General features: G+C 51.8%; 2 protein-coding genes across 3 annotated transcripts in view; one reads left to right on the plus strand and one right to left on the minus strand.

Moving 5' to 3' along the window:
- Positions 1–10,740, minus strand: part of LOC129537241 (uncharacterized) — a 44,911-nt gene extending 34,171 nt beyond the window's left edge. The window contains exons 1-2 of one of the 2 annotated variants that reach the window (XR_016037573.1): positions 10,511–10,740; positions 1,222–1,361 (exon numbers count right to left, since the gene is read on the minus strand). The gene's annotated coding sequence lies outside the window, so the exon portion shown is untranslated. Of the gene's footprint in view, positions 1–1,221; positions 1,362–7,027; positions 7,795–10,510 lie in introns of those variants that run through there. The other variant, XM_055396750.2, reaches the window with a different exon arrangement.
- ITGB7 (integrin subunit beta 7) lies at positions 395–14,795 on the plus strand. Its single transcript, XM_055396752.2, has 15 exons — positions 395–541; positions 5,867–6,070; positions 7,758–7,959; positions 8,045–8,215; positions 9,493–9,734; positions 10,100–10,258; positions 10,534–10,629; positions 10,802–10,891; positions 11,876–12,028; positions 12,248–12,441; positions 12,776–12,999; positions 13,246–13,465; positions 13,587–13,795; positions 14,114–14,274; positions 14,531–14,795. Exons 2-15 carry the CDS (start codon positions 5,870–5,872, stop codon positions 14,609–14,611), a joined length of 2,403 nt encoding a protein of 800 aa, XP_055252727.2. The 5' UTR covers positions 395–541; positions 5,867–5,869; the 3' UTR covers positions 14,612–14,795.
- The last annotated feature ends 474 nt before the right edge of the window (positions 14,796–15,269 follow it).

A 15,269-nucleotide genomic window follows, 5' to 3' on the forward strand; every position in this document is an offset into this window, starting at 1 on the left:
TGGGCGCCAGGTTTTCAGAAAGAACAATAGTCACCAACTTCCCCCTCCTACAGTACTTACTGCCTCCATATTTCTTCCTTCTCATCATGTTCCTATATGAGGAAGTAGATCAATCTGGGAGGCAGGCAGACCTGGATTTAAATCCAGACCAGCTAGTTTGCTAACTATGTGATCTCGGGCAAAGTTCTTTACCTTGTACTTCTAAGCCTCTACGTCTGCAAAATTAGGGGGCTGGGGGACGTTTCACAACTATACCAGGAGGTTCTTGTGAGGATGAATTATAACATTACGATGATACATCCAGCGTACAACAGGTACTCAGCAGATGAGCTTCCCTCTTCCAGATCCCTGTGTCACCAACTCCCTTGACCCGTTTTCACCCTTATCTGCTCCGTGGTCTCCTAGATCAGTCACCCCCACCACCCCCAAGTCTCCCCCACCCCGGGGTGTGTCACTTCCTCCTCTGCAGCCTCCCAGATCAGTACACAAAGGCTGCTGCTACTGCCAGAGGAAGGGCTGCTCGGCACGCAAGCACGCACCTGTGAGTACCAGGGCACCAGCCCTTCTGCCTCCTCTTGCTACCCTCCCAGGCCCCACCTGGTCCCAGCCTCCTAGGAAGAGGGCTGTGGCCTGAAGACACCCAGGGTTTAACTGAGTCTTGAGAAGGGTTCTGAAATCTTCTCTGTATTCCCAAGATCTCCTGTTCCTTTCCCCTCATCCAGTTTCACAAGCCCTCCCTCCCCCTACCCATCTCTCCTGGGTCGGTTTCCCAAGAGTGGACTGGAGACAGGAAAAGGAGGTAGGGGATGTATGAGCACCATCATTTGCTTTACAGCTGTGTCAAGGATTAATACAAGGTAAGGTTCTCCTTACGTTACTCCCCAGCTGCTACGCCTGCTGCCTAATGCCTTGTACTCCCCTCAGGCCTCCTCCCCTTGGGCAGATCCCACACTCCTTTGCAGACAGTGGCTCAGTTCTGTCTCCTCCTTGTGACTCTGAGTGGGCAGCAGAGGTTCCTCCCGACTTGGGAGTTCTGGATGGATGGGGAAGATGCTCTCTTTCTCAGCTGCTGAGGGGACAATAGGGTATTGGAGTCAGAATTAAGTCCGGGAAAATGCACAACCCAGAGGGAGCGAAGGAAAGATCAAAGAAGACCCCAAGGCAAGAGAAAGGGGCTTAGGTAGAGCCCATGGGGACTGGCACAGAGAAGGTGAGACTTACCAGGACGATGGGGCCTGGGTTGGGGGGAGAAAAGCAGCACACAAAGTGAGAGACCTGGTCGGTGTCCGTCCCTGCCTCTGTTCAAGTTCGCTGGGTACCCTGGGCAAGTCACTCACCACTTCTGGGATTCAGGTTTCCATCTACGAAAAGACAGGGTTGAAACAGATTTTTCCATTCTATGTTTAGGATCAGAGGGGGAACGGGAGTAAAATGAAGAACTGTGAAGAAGTGGAAAAGAGAAGAGCAGACTAGAGGTGTAATAAGATTTCTGAATAGGAAGGGGAGAGAGAGAAAGGGAAAGACAGATTAAGATACAATTGGTGGCAAGTCCTGCCTCCCAAGGAGGGGAGAAGGGGGTTGGGGGGGACATGTCCAGGGCCCCGTTTAGGGGAGATGAGCAACTCCTGGGGAACCAGTGTGGCCTGGAGCCCCACCTGTGAGAAATGAGTCAAAACTCTGTTCTTGCTGTAGCATCCCCAGCCTGGGCAACCACAGGCGAGCCGAGACAGCAAGCCTGAGGTTAAGCGGAGGATGAGCCCTGGGCTGGTGTCTCTCACAGAGGGTGGAGGCTCTGTTAAATATATATCTACTACGCTTGAGGTCACAGGTGGTGGGGATCAGGACGGGGGCGGTCAGCGGCTTGACACCCCACCCCTTCCCCACACCCCATGTCGAGTGTCTAGTACTGAGTCTCAGCCCAGGCTGAGAAGGATGTTGATGCTTCCTGAAGGAGTGAGCTGGCATTTCAAATGCACCGCTGATGGTTGTGTGAACTGTTGCAGCCCTTCAGGAGGTCGTGTCGGTTATGTCCACACTGCTCGCCAGTATTACAAATGATCCCTATTTATTAACCCTACAAATCCTCTTCCAGGGTTTATCCTATTAATAAAACATGCACACCTGTGAAATGATAAATCCAGGAATTTTCAAAGCAGTATTGTTTATAATAGTGAACAATTAGAAACAACATAAATTCTCATCACAAAGACTAAATACCACATAACATATCCATGCAATGGAAATCTATACAGAACAAGGGAATTCTTTACTTCTTGGGTAGTGGGAACTCCAAGAAAAGTGGTGAAACTGAGGAAGATGCAAAACTGGGTGCAAAGTGTTCTAGCATTTGTGGAATTCTGTCATTTGATTCTATCACTTGAAGACTATATGTATGTTCACGTTAGTTTGTATATACACTAAAAATCTCTCGAAAGATGACAAGCAACAAAAAATACTAATAAATGACGGTTATTTGCTTGGTGTAAGTGTGGAAACTGGGATGCATTGGGAATAGGAGAGGGACATTTCTCACAATCTTAACTGTTTGATTTTTAACATTGTGCTAAAATACACATCAAATCGATCATTTAAACCATTTTAAGTGTATAATTCAGTGGCATTAGGTACATTCACAATGTTGTGAAACCATCACTGTTATCTAGTTCCAGAACTTTCTCTTCACTCCAAAAGGAAACTGTCCATTAAGCAGTCACTTCTCATCCTCCCCTCCTCCCCAGCCGTCAGCAATCACTAAGCTACTTTCTGTCTCTCTGGAGTTGTCTAGCTGGGCTAGTTCACATAAATGGAGGTGTATTACGTGTGCTTGTCCGTGACTAGTTTTGTTCATTGAACATCATGTTTTCAAGGTTCATCCAGGTTGTAGCATGTATCAATACTTCATTCTTTTTTATGGCCAAATAATATTTTGTTGTATGAATATGCCATATTTTATCCATTCATTAGGTGGGCATTTCTGGTGGGCATTCATCAGGTGGGTTGTTTCTGCCTTTCAGCTATTGTAAATGGTACTGCGATGAAGAGTCCTGCACAAGTCTATGTTTGCTTAAACATCCGTTTTCAGTTCTTTTAGGGATATCCTTAGGGGTAGAATTGTCAAGTGCTAGGGTGATTCTGTGCTTTAACTTCATAAAGAATCACCAAACTGTTCTCCATAGTGGCTGTGCCATTTTACATTCCCGCCAGCAACGTGTGAAGGTTCCATCTTCTCTGCATCCTCATCTACACTTATTTTCTATGTCTATTTTTTTTTTTAAGTCTAGCCATCTTAGTGGGTGTGAAGTGGTATGTCACTGTGGTTTTGATTTGCATTTCCCTGAAGGCTAATCATGTTGAGCATTTTTTTAATCTGTTCTTCGTCATTTATCAATCTTCTTTAAAGAAATATCTAAGTCCCTTGCTTATTTAAAAAGTAGGTTGTTTTTCTCTTTCTTGTTGAGGTGTAAGAGTTCTTTGTATATTCTGGATACTTGACAGGTACGTGATTTGCAAATACTTTTCCCCATCTTGTGGTCTGTCTCTTCACTTACTTGATAATGTCCTTTAAAGCACAAAAGTTTAAAATTTTGAAGTTCAGTTTATCTATCTGCTTTTGTTGCTTGTGCTTTTGATGTCATAGCTACAAATCCATTGTCAGGTCCAAAATTATGAAGATTTACCCTTATATTTTTTTCTAGGAGTTTATAGTTTATGAACTTAGGTCTTTTGTCCATTTTCAGTTAATTTTTGTGTATGTTGATTTCTTTTTCTTTGATTGATTTTCTTTCTTTATTCTTTTAAATGTGGATATCCAGTCATTCTAACACCTTTTGCTGAAGACTTCTTTCTGTATTGAATGGTTTGGCATCTTTGTTGAAAATCAATTGGCCATAAAGGGATGGACTTGTATATTTCTTTCTTTTATGTATTTAATGCTTTTGGCTGTGCTGGGTCTTCCTTGCTTTGCAAGGGCTCTCTCTAGTTGCTTCGAGCAGGGGCTACTCTGTTGCAGGGCATGGGCTTCTTATTGCGGTGGCTTCTCTTGTTGCAGGCACAGGCTTTAGGTGCATGGGCTTTAGGAGTTGCAGCACCCTGGCTTGGTGGTTGCAGCTTGTGGGCTCTAGAGCTCAAGCACAATAGTTGTGGCACACGGGCTTAGTTGTCCTGTGGCATGTGGAATCTTCCTGGATCAGGGATCAAACTTGTGTCCCCAGCCAGATTCTTAACCAGTGGATCACCAGGCAAGTCTAGATTTGTATATTTCTGAACTCTCAATTCTATTCCGTTGATCTCTTTGCCTGTCCTGATGCCGATACTATGGGCTTCTCAGGTGGGTCAGTGGGTAAAGAATATGCCTGCAGTGCAGGAGATACAGGAGACGTGGGTTTGATCCTGGTCTGGGAAGATGCCCCTGGTGAAGGGCATGACAACATACTCCAGTATTCTTGCCTAGAGAATCCCATGGACAGAGGAGCCTGGCAGGCTATAGTCCATAGGGTCACAAAGAGTTGGACACGACTGAAGCTACTGAGCACGCAGGCATGCATGCCAATAGCACACTGTCTTGAATACAGCAGCTTTGTAGTAAGTTTTGAAAGTGAGAAGTGTGAGTCTTCCAATTTAGTTCTTTTTCAAGATTGTTTTGACTATTCGTGCAATGCTATATGAATGTTAGGATCAGCTTTTGCATTTCTATAAAAATGACCATTGGGATTAACTTTTTGATTTTTGAAATGTGATATTGAATTGCCTATTCAAATTTTAATTAGCTAAGTTTGCATTTTGTTTTGCGGCAGTGCTAGGTTTTCATTGCGGTGCGCGGGCTCTTTTCTTTGTTGCAGCAAGTAGGTGTTTCTCTACTTGCGATGCACAGGGGCCTCTCTAGTTGCAGCATGTGGGCTTAGTGGCCCTGTGGCACATGGGATCTTAGTTCTCCAATCAGGGATCAAACTTGCATCCCCTGCATTGGAAGGCGGATTCTTAACCACTGGACTACCAGGGAAGTTCCAATTAGTAAGTTTTAAAAATTCTCAAATTTGCCTGGTCTTCCCTGTAGGTCATTCCAGGAATTACCCTGACTTCAAGCTCTTTCTCCAAAACTCTAGATCCCTTTTGTGCAATGTAGAGTAAAGAGAAAAATTTACCAGCTCTGGCCTTCTTTCTTCATTGTCTCAGACTTTTAGATAGCTCTTCTTAAGGTCTAATTGTGACTCCCCTTGCTGTCATGTTGGTCAATTACAGCTGATTTCCCTGCCTTTTTCACATACTCCCTCATCTGCTCCATCATTCGTCCCTCTCATTCCTAATCCCTGACTTCCCACCCCCCTTATTTAGAGCCCCTGGCCCTCTTCCTTTAGCATCCAGGGTTACGAAAGCTACAAGGACTGTCGGATTATTTTTTCCAGCTCACTTACTCTAAGTTGTGCAAACTAAGAAAGAGTCAGAGAGAAAGTCTGACTTGACAGCAGCCAGTGAGCGACTGAGAGTGGGCCAGACCTGGTCCATTTCCTCTCTGTTTTGTTCTCTCTCCACTAGAGCTTGGAATTGGTGAATAGCCCTGTGTTCAGAGCTTCCTGCATCCATGTCCCCTCTCCAGACTCTTGCTTAGGCCGTTTTGCCCGCTCTGGCCTCATAAAGTCTGCACACAGGAGGGACGGGTCTTTTCCAAGGCTCCTACCCCAGCCTGGGACAGCCCTTTCCTGCCATTTTGAAGAAACTGCTGAATCCACAGGGGGAAGTGAAACTATAGGGGGAGATAAAGAGTTGGGGTAGAGTTTTGAGAGGGACAACCACAGGCTAAGTTTAGAGGACCAAGAGTTTGGGGGCCCTTCCTGAGGACCCACGTGACCCCCTTTATATCCTATTACAGACAATGGTGGCTTTGTCAATGGTCCTTGTTTTCCTGCTGGCCCTGAGCAGAGGTGAAAGTGAGTTGGACGCCAAGAGCTCATCCCCCCAGGAGGCCACAGAGTGGAGGGATCCCAATCTGTCCCTGCCAGGGTCCTGCCAGCCAGCTCCCTCCTGCCAAAAGTGCATCCTCTCACACCCGAGCTGTGCCTGGTGCAAGCAACTGGTAAAGATGGGCCTGTGACCTCTGAACCATGTGTGTGTGCAACCTGGATGTACAAGTATGATTGTGTGGGTACATGTGTGACTTTCTGCGTACACTCTGTAGTCCTGTATGTGACTGAGTTTGTGCACATATGACTTCTGTCTATGATGGTGTGTGTGTGGGCATGCACGTGTGTGCAAGATTCCTCTGCATGTATGTTTGTCTGCATCTGTGTATATATGGAGAAGACCTGTGACCTTAAACTTGGAGGAAGCATGTTCTTACTGAACTCTTGTTTGTATATAGTGAGAGGGATCTTTTGTGGGTATATCCATGAGAAAGTGTATTTGTCAGCTTGGGGCTGTCAAAATACCGTAGACTGGGGGGCTTAAGTGACAGGAATTTATTTCACAAACAAATTGATTGAGGATGTGAAATCCCAGATCAAGGTGGTAGCTGATTCAGTTCCCAGTGAGAGCTCTCTTCCTGGCTTGCCAATGGGCTGCAGACAAGTTTTCTGGTGTTTCTTCTTATAGGGATCTAATCAATAGATCATGAGAGCTCAAATCACATGACCTCATCTAACCTTATTCTCTAAGGCCCCAACTCCACATACTATCATGTTGGGGGTCAGTCCACTGCAGAAAGTGTGTGATTGGGTTTCTGGATCTGGGTTGGGGGTAGAGGTGTGTTCCTGGGTATGTAGCAGCCTATGACTGGGAGGGTAGGCTGGAAGGCGCTGGAAGCCTGTGGGCTTTGGGGCAAAGGCTTGAACTACCTAAGGGGCAAGAAGGATGTGGGGGAGAGGGTATCTCCCTGGCTGGTCAAACAAAGCTGTTCTTTGTTCATGCCTTAAAGAGACAGGGCTCTGGTGTAGCAGAGCGCAAGGGGTGGGGGGATGAGCTGGGGGGATGGGGCAGAACTGTCTCACAGGAAATGGGGAGTTAGATGAGATAAGAAATGTGGGCACACACTCACGGGAAGACAGAGTTCCAGAGCTGAGTGGGTCCAGGAGAAAGGCACCTAGTGAATCTGGGAGGCCTGGAAGAGGAAGACAGAGTCAGTGGGAGGCAGAGAGCAGAGGTGCCAGGCCAGAGGAGCCAGGCAGGGACTCTTGGGCCAGCTGGGTACGTGTCAGTCTCCTCCAGTCCCCAGACCAGAGCCTGGCACCTGGGCCAGTTGAGAAGCTGCTCTAACCATTTCCTTCCCCTGTGGCTCCCCAGCCAGTCCCGGGGTACCAGACACACTGAGGGGAGGGGGTATTCTCTTCTGTCCCTATCGTTTGCCTTCCCAGGAACTGTCTTCATCTGACCCCCTTCCCATTTTGGCCTGAGTTTGCAGGGGGAGTTGTACTAGGAGAACAGGTTCTTCCTTTTTTAATGGTAGTGAGGTCCCTAAGATCTCAGCAGGAACTCTGTCCAGCCTGGGGAGGTGAGAGGTAGGTATCTGGCAGAAAGAGGGTGTCGAGATAAAGGTAGGAGAAGGGGGATGCTGTATGAAGTGGGCTCTGGACAAGGAAGTAAGTACGAGGTTCGAAGGTAGCTGTGGAAGGAAGGGAGGGGAGGGAATTGGGGGTGGGTGCGGGGCTCAGGGAGTTGCCTGACAGGGGAGGGCTTGGAAGTGGCTCAGGATGGCAGGGTGGTTCTGGGAGCCGGGCTGAGGGTTTCGGGGGATCAGGGTTCCCCACGCACCTCCCCTTGCGGCGCAGAACTTCACGGCGTCCGGGGAGGCGGAGGCGCGGCGCTGTGCTCGGCGAGAAGAGCTGCTGGCCCGGGGCTGCCTCCCGGGGGAGCTGGAGGAGCCCCGCGGCCGGCAGGAGGTGCTGCAGGACGACCCGCTCAGCCAGGGCACCCGCGGCGAGGGGGCCACCCAGCTGGCGCCGCAGCGGGTCCGGGTCATGCTGCGGCCGGGTGAGTTAGGGGGCTGGTGGGCAGTCAGGCCGGGGGCTGGGATTCCACCGAGCGCCGCTGACCTCCCCACCACCTCTACCCGCAGGGGAGCCCCAGCAGCTCCGGGTCCGCTTCCTTCGAGCGGAGGGATACCCCGTGGACCTGTACTACCTTATGGACCTGAGCTACTCCATGAAGGACGACCTGGAGCGCGTGCGACAGCTCGGGCACGCGCTGCTGGTGCGGTTGCAGGAGGTCACTCACTCCGTGCGTATCGGTAAGCCCCGCGGAGCCCTGCCCGCTCCTACCTGCCCTCTGTCTCTAACCAGCCTCACCCCAGCCTCTGCCAATGTCTAGGACACACAAGGGCCTCACCTGCCCTCTCCCGCGCACCCCCCAGGAAGATTCCCTGGAGAAGGGATAGGCTACCCACTCCAGTATTCCTGGGCTTCCCTGGTGGCTCAGACAGAATCTGCCTGCAATGAGGAAGTCCTGGGTTCAATCCCTGGGTTGGGAAGATCCCCTGGAGGAGGGCATGGCGACTCACTTGTTATTTTTGCCTGGAGAGTCCCATGGACAGAGGAGCCTGGCAGGCTCCAGTCTATAGAGTCACAAAGAGTCGACACCATTGAGTGACTAAACACAGGACAAGAAAGTAAAGCGAGGGTTTATTTAAGTGGAAGTGTGCTCTCAAAGGGGACAGAGCAGGTAGACTCAGGTATGAGGCTGCCCTGGTTTTTTTTTTTTCCTGCAAGCCGGTTACCTGGGGCGTAGAAATGAAATGAAGGGGCGGAACACTCATGCCCTCTCCTGGTTCCTAACAGACCTGGCCAGGCCACGGGTTCCTGATATCTATCCCCAGAGACATCTTCTAGGTCAGAGCTAGGGGAGGTTTAAGAGTAGGTCCTGTAGGACCCCTCATTTTACTGGAAGGGTAACTGAGGCCCTGAATCTGGAGAGACTGTGTTCAGACAGCTCCCAGCATCATACGTGCCCTAGACGTACCACCTGGACACTCCCCTGATGCCACGTTTCCTGGCCAAGGTCTAAACGCACCATCCCTGCTGCACCTTCTGCTCTCATCCCTTCTTTTCACCATCCCCTGCTTTGTCTTCTGCTGCTGCTGCTGTTACTACACTGCACACTCAGCCTTCTTTGCTGCTGCTGCGTCACTTCAGTCATGTCCGACTCTGTGTGACCCCATAGACAGAAACCCACCAGGGTCCCCCGTCCCTGGGATTCTCCAGGCAAGATCACTGGAGTGGGTTGCCATTTCCTTCTCCAGTTCAGCCTTCTTTAGCTTTCACCAAACCCCTGCCTGCCACCATCGAGGCCTCCTCCTCTCACCCATCCCCCACTTCCCCGAGCCTGTGCACTCGCCCCTTTGCCCCTGCTGGGTCCTGGGTCCCTGGCCCTTTAGGAGCACCCTCTCCCATTATCTCCACTGTGACTGTCCCCCACCCCCAGGGCTTGGGGACTCTCTTCCTGAGTCCTCAGCAGTGCCCCCCCCCCCAATCCAGTGATGTCTGGCACTACCTTCATGACTCCTCCCAGGCTTTGGCTCCTTCGTGGACAAAACGGTGCTGCCCTTCGTGAGCACAGTGCCCTCCAAGCTTCGCCACCCCTGCCCCTCCCGGCTGGAGAGCTGCCAGTCACCCTTCAGTTTTCACCATGTGCTGTCCCTCACTGGGGATGCAAAGGCCTTCGAGCGGGAGGTGGGACGCCAGAACGTATCCGGCAACCTGGACTTGCCTGAAGGTGGCTTTGATGCCATTCTGCAGGCTGCCCTCTGCCAGGTGAGGGGGCGGGGAGGGTCTTTGAGTTGGATGAGCTGGTTGGAGCCAAGATGGGTACCTGTGGTCAGTCAGTGCACAGTTCTAGGGGGTGCCCTTTGTATTATAGTCCCTGTAGTTTGCACATTTATTTTGACAATTTCCTGGTGGATTGGAGTGAAATGTCTAGAGGAAGAGGCACACTTTTCTAACTTACAAGGCCTCCAAGAGCAGCACCCCTATTTGGGGAGAAGCAGGAGCTGGAGACAGGGGGATGGGCAAACTGAGTCAGAACAAGGTCGGCCAAATCCTTGGCTAGCAGAGCTGGTGGGGGCAGCTCAAGGGCCCTCCATGCTCAGGCACACAGCCTACCACCCACCCCACTCCAGGAGCAGATTGGCTGGAGAAATGTGTCCCGCCTGCTGGTGTTCACATCAGATGACACATTCCACACAGCTGGGGATGGCAAGCTGGGTGGCATCTTCATGCCCAGTGACGGGCACTGCCACTTGGACAGCAATGGACTCTACAGTCGCAGCCCAGAGTTTGTGAGTCGCCACCCTTCCCCACCCTCCCCATGGGAGCCACACCTCTTCTCCTCCCAGGACCTCTCCCTGTAGCCTCACTGTCCTTACGGTGACCACCCTGCCATCTTCCCCAGCAGTTCCTCCTCTGCATGTCTCTCCACGCCTCCGATAAACCCAAGTCACTCCACTCCCCAGCCCTCCCCTCCTTCTCGCTGGGGGAACCCTGGATTTGCTGGCACCTTGCATTCTGTGAGGGGGGCCTGGGGTACTCACCCTGTCTCCACTCCTTGCTCCAGGACTACCCCTCCGTGGGTCAAGTAGCCCAGGCCCTCTCTGCAGCGAACATCCAGCCCATCTTTGCTGTTACTGGCGCCACACTGCCTGTCTACCGGGTAAGAGCTGGTGAATGCCAAACCCTGTCATGCCCAGCCTTTCTCAGCTCCCTCAAAGGCCCGTTTTCCTCCCCAGATATGCCCTCCTTCCAGTGTCCCCCCCACACACCCCCCGCAAGCTTATTTCCTGAGAGTTGTGACCCATCATTTCCCTCAACTCCCCCCATCGCAGGAGCTGAGTAAGCTGATTCCCAAGTCTGCAGTGGGGGAGCTGAGTGAGGACTCCAGCAATGTGGTGCAGCTCATCATGGATGCTTACAATGTGAGGGGCTGGCTGGGGGGGCACAGGGGAAAGTGGAAAGGGACGCCCAGGTAGGATGGCGGAACTAAGAGGACCATCACCTGTTGGTATCACAGCCCACAGCTCCTGCCTGCAGTCTGTGTGTGTGGCTGTCATTAACAGCGCACGCACTCATTCATAGATCTTAAGTGCCTGATTTGTACAGAGCATGAAGCACTGCTCTGGGCAAGAAAGGGAATTAATATTGATTTTTATTTCATGCCAAGCACCATCCCAAGTACACACTGTTTGCTGTCTCATTCACTCCACTAAAACTCCTCCCTGCTTGGAAACTATTATTCTAGTTTTATCCATGGGGATGCAGATGCAGGGAGGAGGCTAAGTGACTTGCCCAAGATCACACAGGTAACAGATGCAAGGGCTGGTGCTTGTCTATACATAAAGAATGTCATATCTGGAGATTGCCTTCACTATAAGCTTATCAATAATTCAGAGATATTCTTCACAGGAACCATAGAATTTTACAGGTAGAACATAAAAATTCATGTTTCTTGGGGTTAGGTCTTATCTCTGCAACTTGACTGTAGGCTTCTTGATAACAGAGACTGTGTTCTAAACCCATGGTAAGAAAATGTGAGACAATATCAAATTTCCCAGGACAAACTCAATTGAAAGAATCTGCTCTTTAGAACTTGTCTGCTCACAGATTACATGTCCAGACATGAGGCTTGAAAAACATAGCTACTGCATGTTTACAGTGCTGGCTAGCTCCTGAGCCCCACCAGGTCTTTGCTGCAGTGGCACTGAGATGCGGTGTTGGAGGCCTCTGGACCCTGTGTTCTCGCTCGAGGCTATCCCAGGTCCTTCCTGCAAACACTCCTCCTGACTGGGCAGAGCAGAAGGAGCCCCCAGGTGGCTGAGGGTGGGGTTCCAGCAGGATGTAGAACAGCTGGAGAGGGTGTGAGGTGTAACATGGTCACTCTCTCTCGCTCGCTCTTTCCCCAGAGCCTGTCCTCCACTGTGACTCTCGAACACGAACACTCTCTTCTCCCTCCGGGGGTCCACATCTCTTATGAATCTCAGTGTGGGGATTCTGAGAAGAGACGGAGTGAAGCCGGCGACTGGGGCCAGTGCAACGACGTCCGAATCAACCAGAAGGTGAGAAGGAAGGGTGTGGGGGTGGGAGGGGGAAATTGAGCAGGCAGGAGGGGATGGGGGCACAGGTCTGGGAAACAATGTAAAAGCCTGGGGTAGTCCTCCACCCGTCCTTTCTGACACTTCCTTAAATCGCTAAGCAGGGTTCTGGATGACAGACGTGTTTGCGGTGTGTGTACGCGCACAGGATCTTAGTATGATTTCCGCCTGCTCTGTCCTCAGGTGAATTTTTTGGTTACTTTCCAAGCTACCCGCTGCCTCCCAGAGCCTCATCTGCTGAGGTTCCGAGCCCGTGGCTTCTCCGAGGAGCTGACTGTGGAGCTGCACACACTGTGTGACTGTAACTGCAGTGACACCCAGCTCCAGGCTCCTCACTGCAGTGATGGCCAGGGGCACCTCCAGTGTGGGGTGTGCAGGTGAGGGCCTGCTTCCCTTCACCCATAGGGCTCCCCTGTTCTCCTCCCGCCCCATCCGCTGTCCTCCATCCCGCCACTGGCAACTCTGTCTCTACGTATCGTATCTTTTTCGTAGACCTCCGCCCCGATCTGCACCTCCTGAAGCTTCTTCCCTCCACTGGAACTCTCCCTGCTCTACTCCTCAGTACTCCCATTATAGTGCATGCTCCTCTCAGCCTCCGCTCTCTCTTCTGCAATCTTGAGATCTTAGGTTTAGAGGGTTTGGGGGAAAGCATATCAAGACACGGTCAAATTCTCTGATCCCCGCTTTCCCTCTCTTCCCTTCGCCTCCCAGCTGTGTCCCCGGCCGCCTGGGTCGACTCTGTGAGTGTTCGGAGGCTGAGCTATCCTCCCCAGATCTGGAGTCTGGGTGCCGGGCCCCCAATGGCACAGGTCCCCTGTGCAGCGGGAGGGGACAGTGCCAGTGTGGACGCTGTACCTGCAGCGGACAGAGCTCTGGACGTCTGTGCGAGTGTGACGATGCCAGCTGTGAGCGACACGAGGGCATCCTCTGTGGAGGTACCTGGAGACTTGGGGAGAAGGGTGGGGTCAGAGTGGCCCCTCAAGGACATTGAGGCTCTGGGAACTTCTCGATACTAAGGGCAGGAATCAGGCTGTGATGTAGGGGTTGGAGGTTGTCTGACACTTGAGAGGGAAATGGATGCACAGGAGCAGATCAGCTCTGGGCAGCCCGTGATGGCATGTGGTGCCCAGTGGCTGTGGGCAGTATGGTCGTCACCCTCCGTGTGGCCCTACCTACCTCAGGCTTTGGCCGTTGCCAATGTGGAGTGTGTCACTGTCACGCCAACCGCACGGGCAGAGCATGTGAATGCAGTGGCGACACACACAACTGTGTCAGTCCTGACGGAGGGCTCTGCAACGGGCACGGACACTGCAATTGCAACCGCTGCCAGTGCAACGACGGCTACTATGGTGCCCTCTGTGATCAATGCTCAGGCTGCAAGACACCATGCGAGACACACAGGTGAGCCCTCAGGCCTTGCACCTTGGGAACAGGGCTCACCGAACCCCTCCTGCCCACCTGCTCTGTGGGTCATTTGGGTGACAACTATCCAGCTGGTAACTTACTGGCACCCACTGGACAGGGACTGCGCAGAGTGCAAAGCCTTTGGGACTGGTCCCCTGGCCATGAACTGCAGCACAGCGTGTGCCCATGCCAACATGACTCTGGTTTTGACCCCTACCCTGGATGACAGCTGGTGTAAAGAGAGGACCCAGGACAACCAGCTATTCTTCTTTCTGGCAGAGGATGAAGCTGGAGGCACAGTTGTGCTCACAGTGAGACCTCCAGAGGGTAAGTGGGCAGGGATAGTGTGGACATGCCACATGAAGCCCTGCAAATTTAATGGGTAGGGGGCCGAACTCTGGAGGTGAAGACGCCGGGCAATCAGGCTGGGGACTGAAGCAGAGCTGTGAACCAAGGAGTGCAAATGCTGGATCAAGCGGATCTGGCTAAGGCCCTGAGTGCTGGGATAACCCTGATCCTGTGGAAGTTCCCTTTGTTTCCAGTGACAGGCAGGACTAGGAGGTGATGGGGCTGGACACATTGTGGGTGACGGGTGATCAATTCCTAGGCCCTGGCCCCCAGAAGTCCATTGTTTCTTCCCCATAGAGGGAGCAGACCACACTCAAATCATTGTGCTGGGCTGTGTGGGGGGCATCGTGGCGGTGGGACTGGGATTGGTCCTCGCTTATCGGCTCTCAGTGGAGATCTACGACCGCCGAGAATTCCATCGTTTTGAAAAGGAGCGGCAGCATCTCAACTGGAAGCAGGTGAGGAGGCTGCCTCCTCCCACACTGGGTAGGGTTTTCCATGCTTGCTTTCTGCTTCACCATCCCCAACTCCACCCCTTTCCTTCCACATACCCCACACCCTGGGCCTGTGCCTCCTCTGCAGGCCTACCCTGGTTCCTCTGCTCATTTCCATCCACTCCTGGGGTTCCTGCTCAAGTTCTAGGCTGGCCTCTTAGACCTAGATAAAAGAGGAGTCCTGGGACTTTTCCTCATCACTGTTAACTTCTTTCTGCAGGACCACAATCCTCTCTACCAAAGCGCCATCACGACCACTGTCAACCCCCGCTTTCAAGAGGCAGACAGCCCCCTTCCCTGAAGTAGGGAGAGAAAATCACTGCAGGGCTCTTCTCTGGGATGGAAGGAGTTGAGGCGTGGGGTGAATCAGGCTACAGCTTGGCAGGGGGGATTGAAAGGGCTGCCTACTGCTGCAACCTTGCTTCCCTACCTCACAAGGAGTGGGGGCTATCCCACCCAAGTATACAATAAAGTCTTACCTGAGAGCACACCTGTCAGTTTGTTTTACCCCAGGCCGGGACATGTAGTGGAGCCTGGGCCTCAGGAAAGCTCACGTGCATTCTTCCTCCGACCACCTGAGGGCAGGGTGAGGGGGAGTTTCTCAAACTTAACAGTGTACAAGAGACAGTATGGGCTGCATGGCGGGCAGCAGCAGCACTGGGCCGGGTGGGCTCGTGAACCCTCAGGTAGAGCTGACAAAGGAGCACTACAGACCACACTTAGAGAAGCACTGCCTTGGCTGGTGTCTAGCCTCGTTCTGTCCCGCCACACTTATCTTCTTACTCAGAACCGATAGCCTGTTTTTACTTCTGCTTGTTGTTCCTCTGTGAAGGGGAGCTCACCTGGTGTTGGAAGTTGTGGGGTGGTTGGTTACATTTGGTGGGAAAAAAAGAAAACTACTTTGGCCCCAGTGAAAAAACTTCTCCCAAGGATGTTCTTCCCAAAGAGGAGAGAGTATG

Source organism: Moschus berezovskii, chromosome 6 (genome assembly GCF_049115385.1).
Source record: "Moschus berezovskii isolate FMDL1 chromosome 6, NW_MosBer_1.0, whole genome shotgun sequence".
In the NCBI taxonomy this organism is placed as follows: Eukaryota; Metazoa; Chordata; class Mammalia; order Artiodactyla; family Moschidae; genus Moschus; species Moschus berezovskii.

Excerpts from the sequence above, each read along its gene's own strand:
- ITGB7 (XM_055396752.2), top strand. The coding sequence starts at position 5,870 with ATGGTGGCTTTGTCAATGGTCCTTGTTTTCCTGCTGGCCCTGAGCAGA. Across the intron at positions 9,735-10,099 it reads TGCAGGCTGCCCTCTGCCAG|GAGCAGATTGGCTGGAGAAA; the intron begins GTGAGGGGGCGG and ends ACCCCACTCCAG. Across the intron at positions 13,466-13,586 it reads ACACCATGCGAGACACACAG|GGACTGCGCAGAGTGCAAAG; the intron begins GTGAGCCCTCAG and ends CCCACTGGACAG.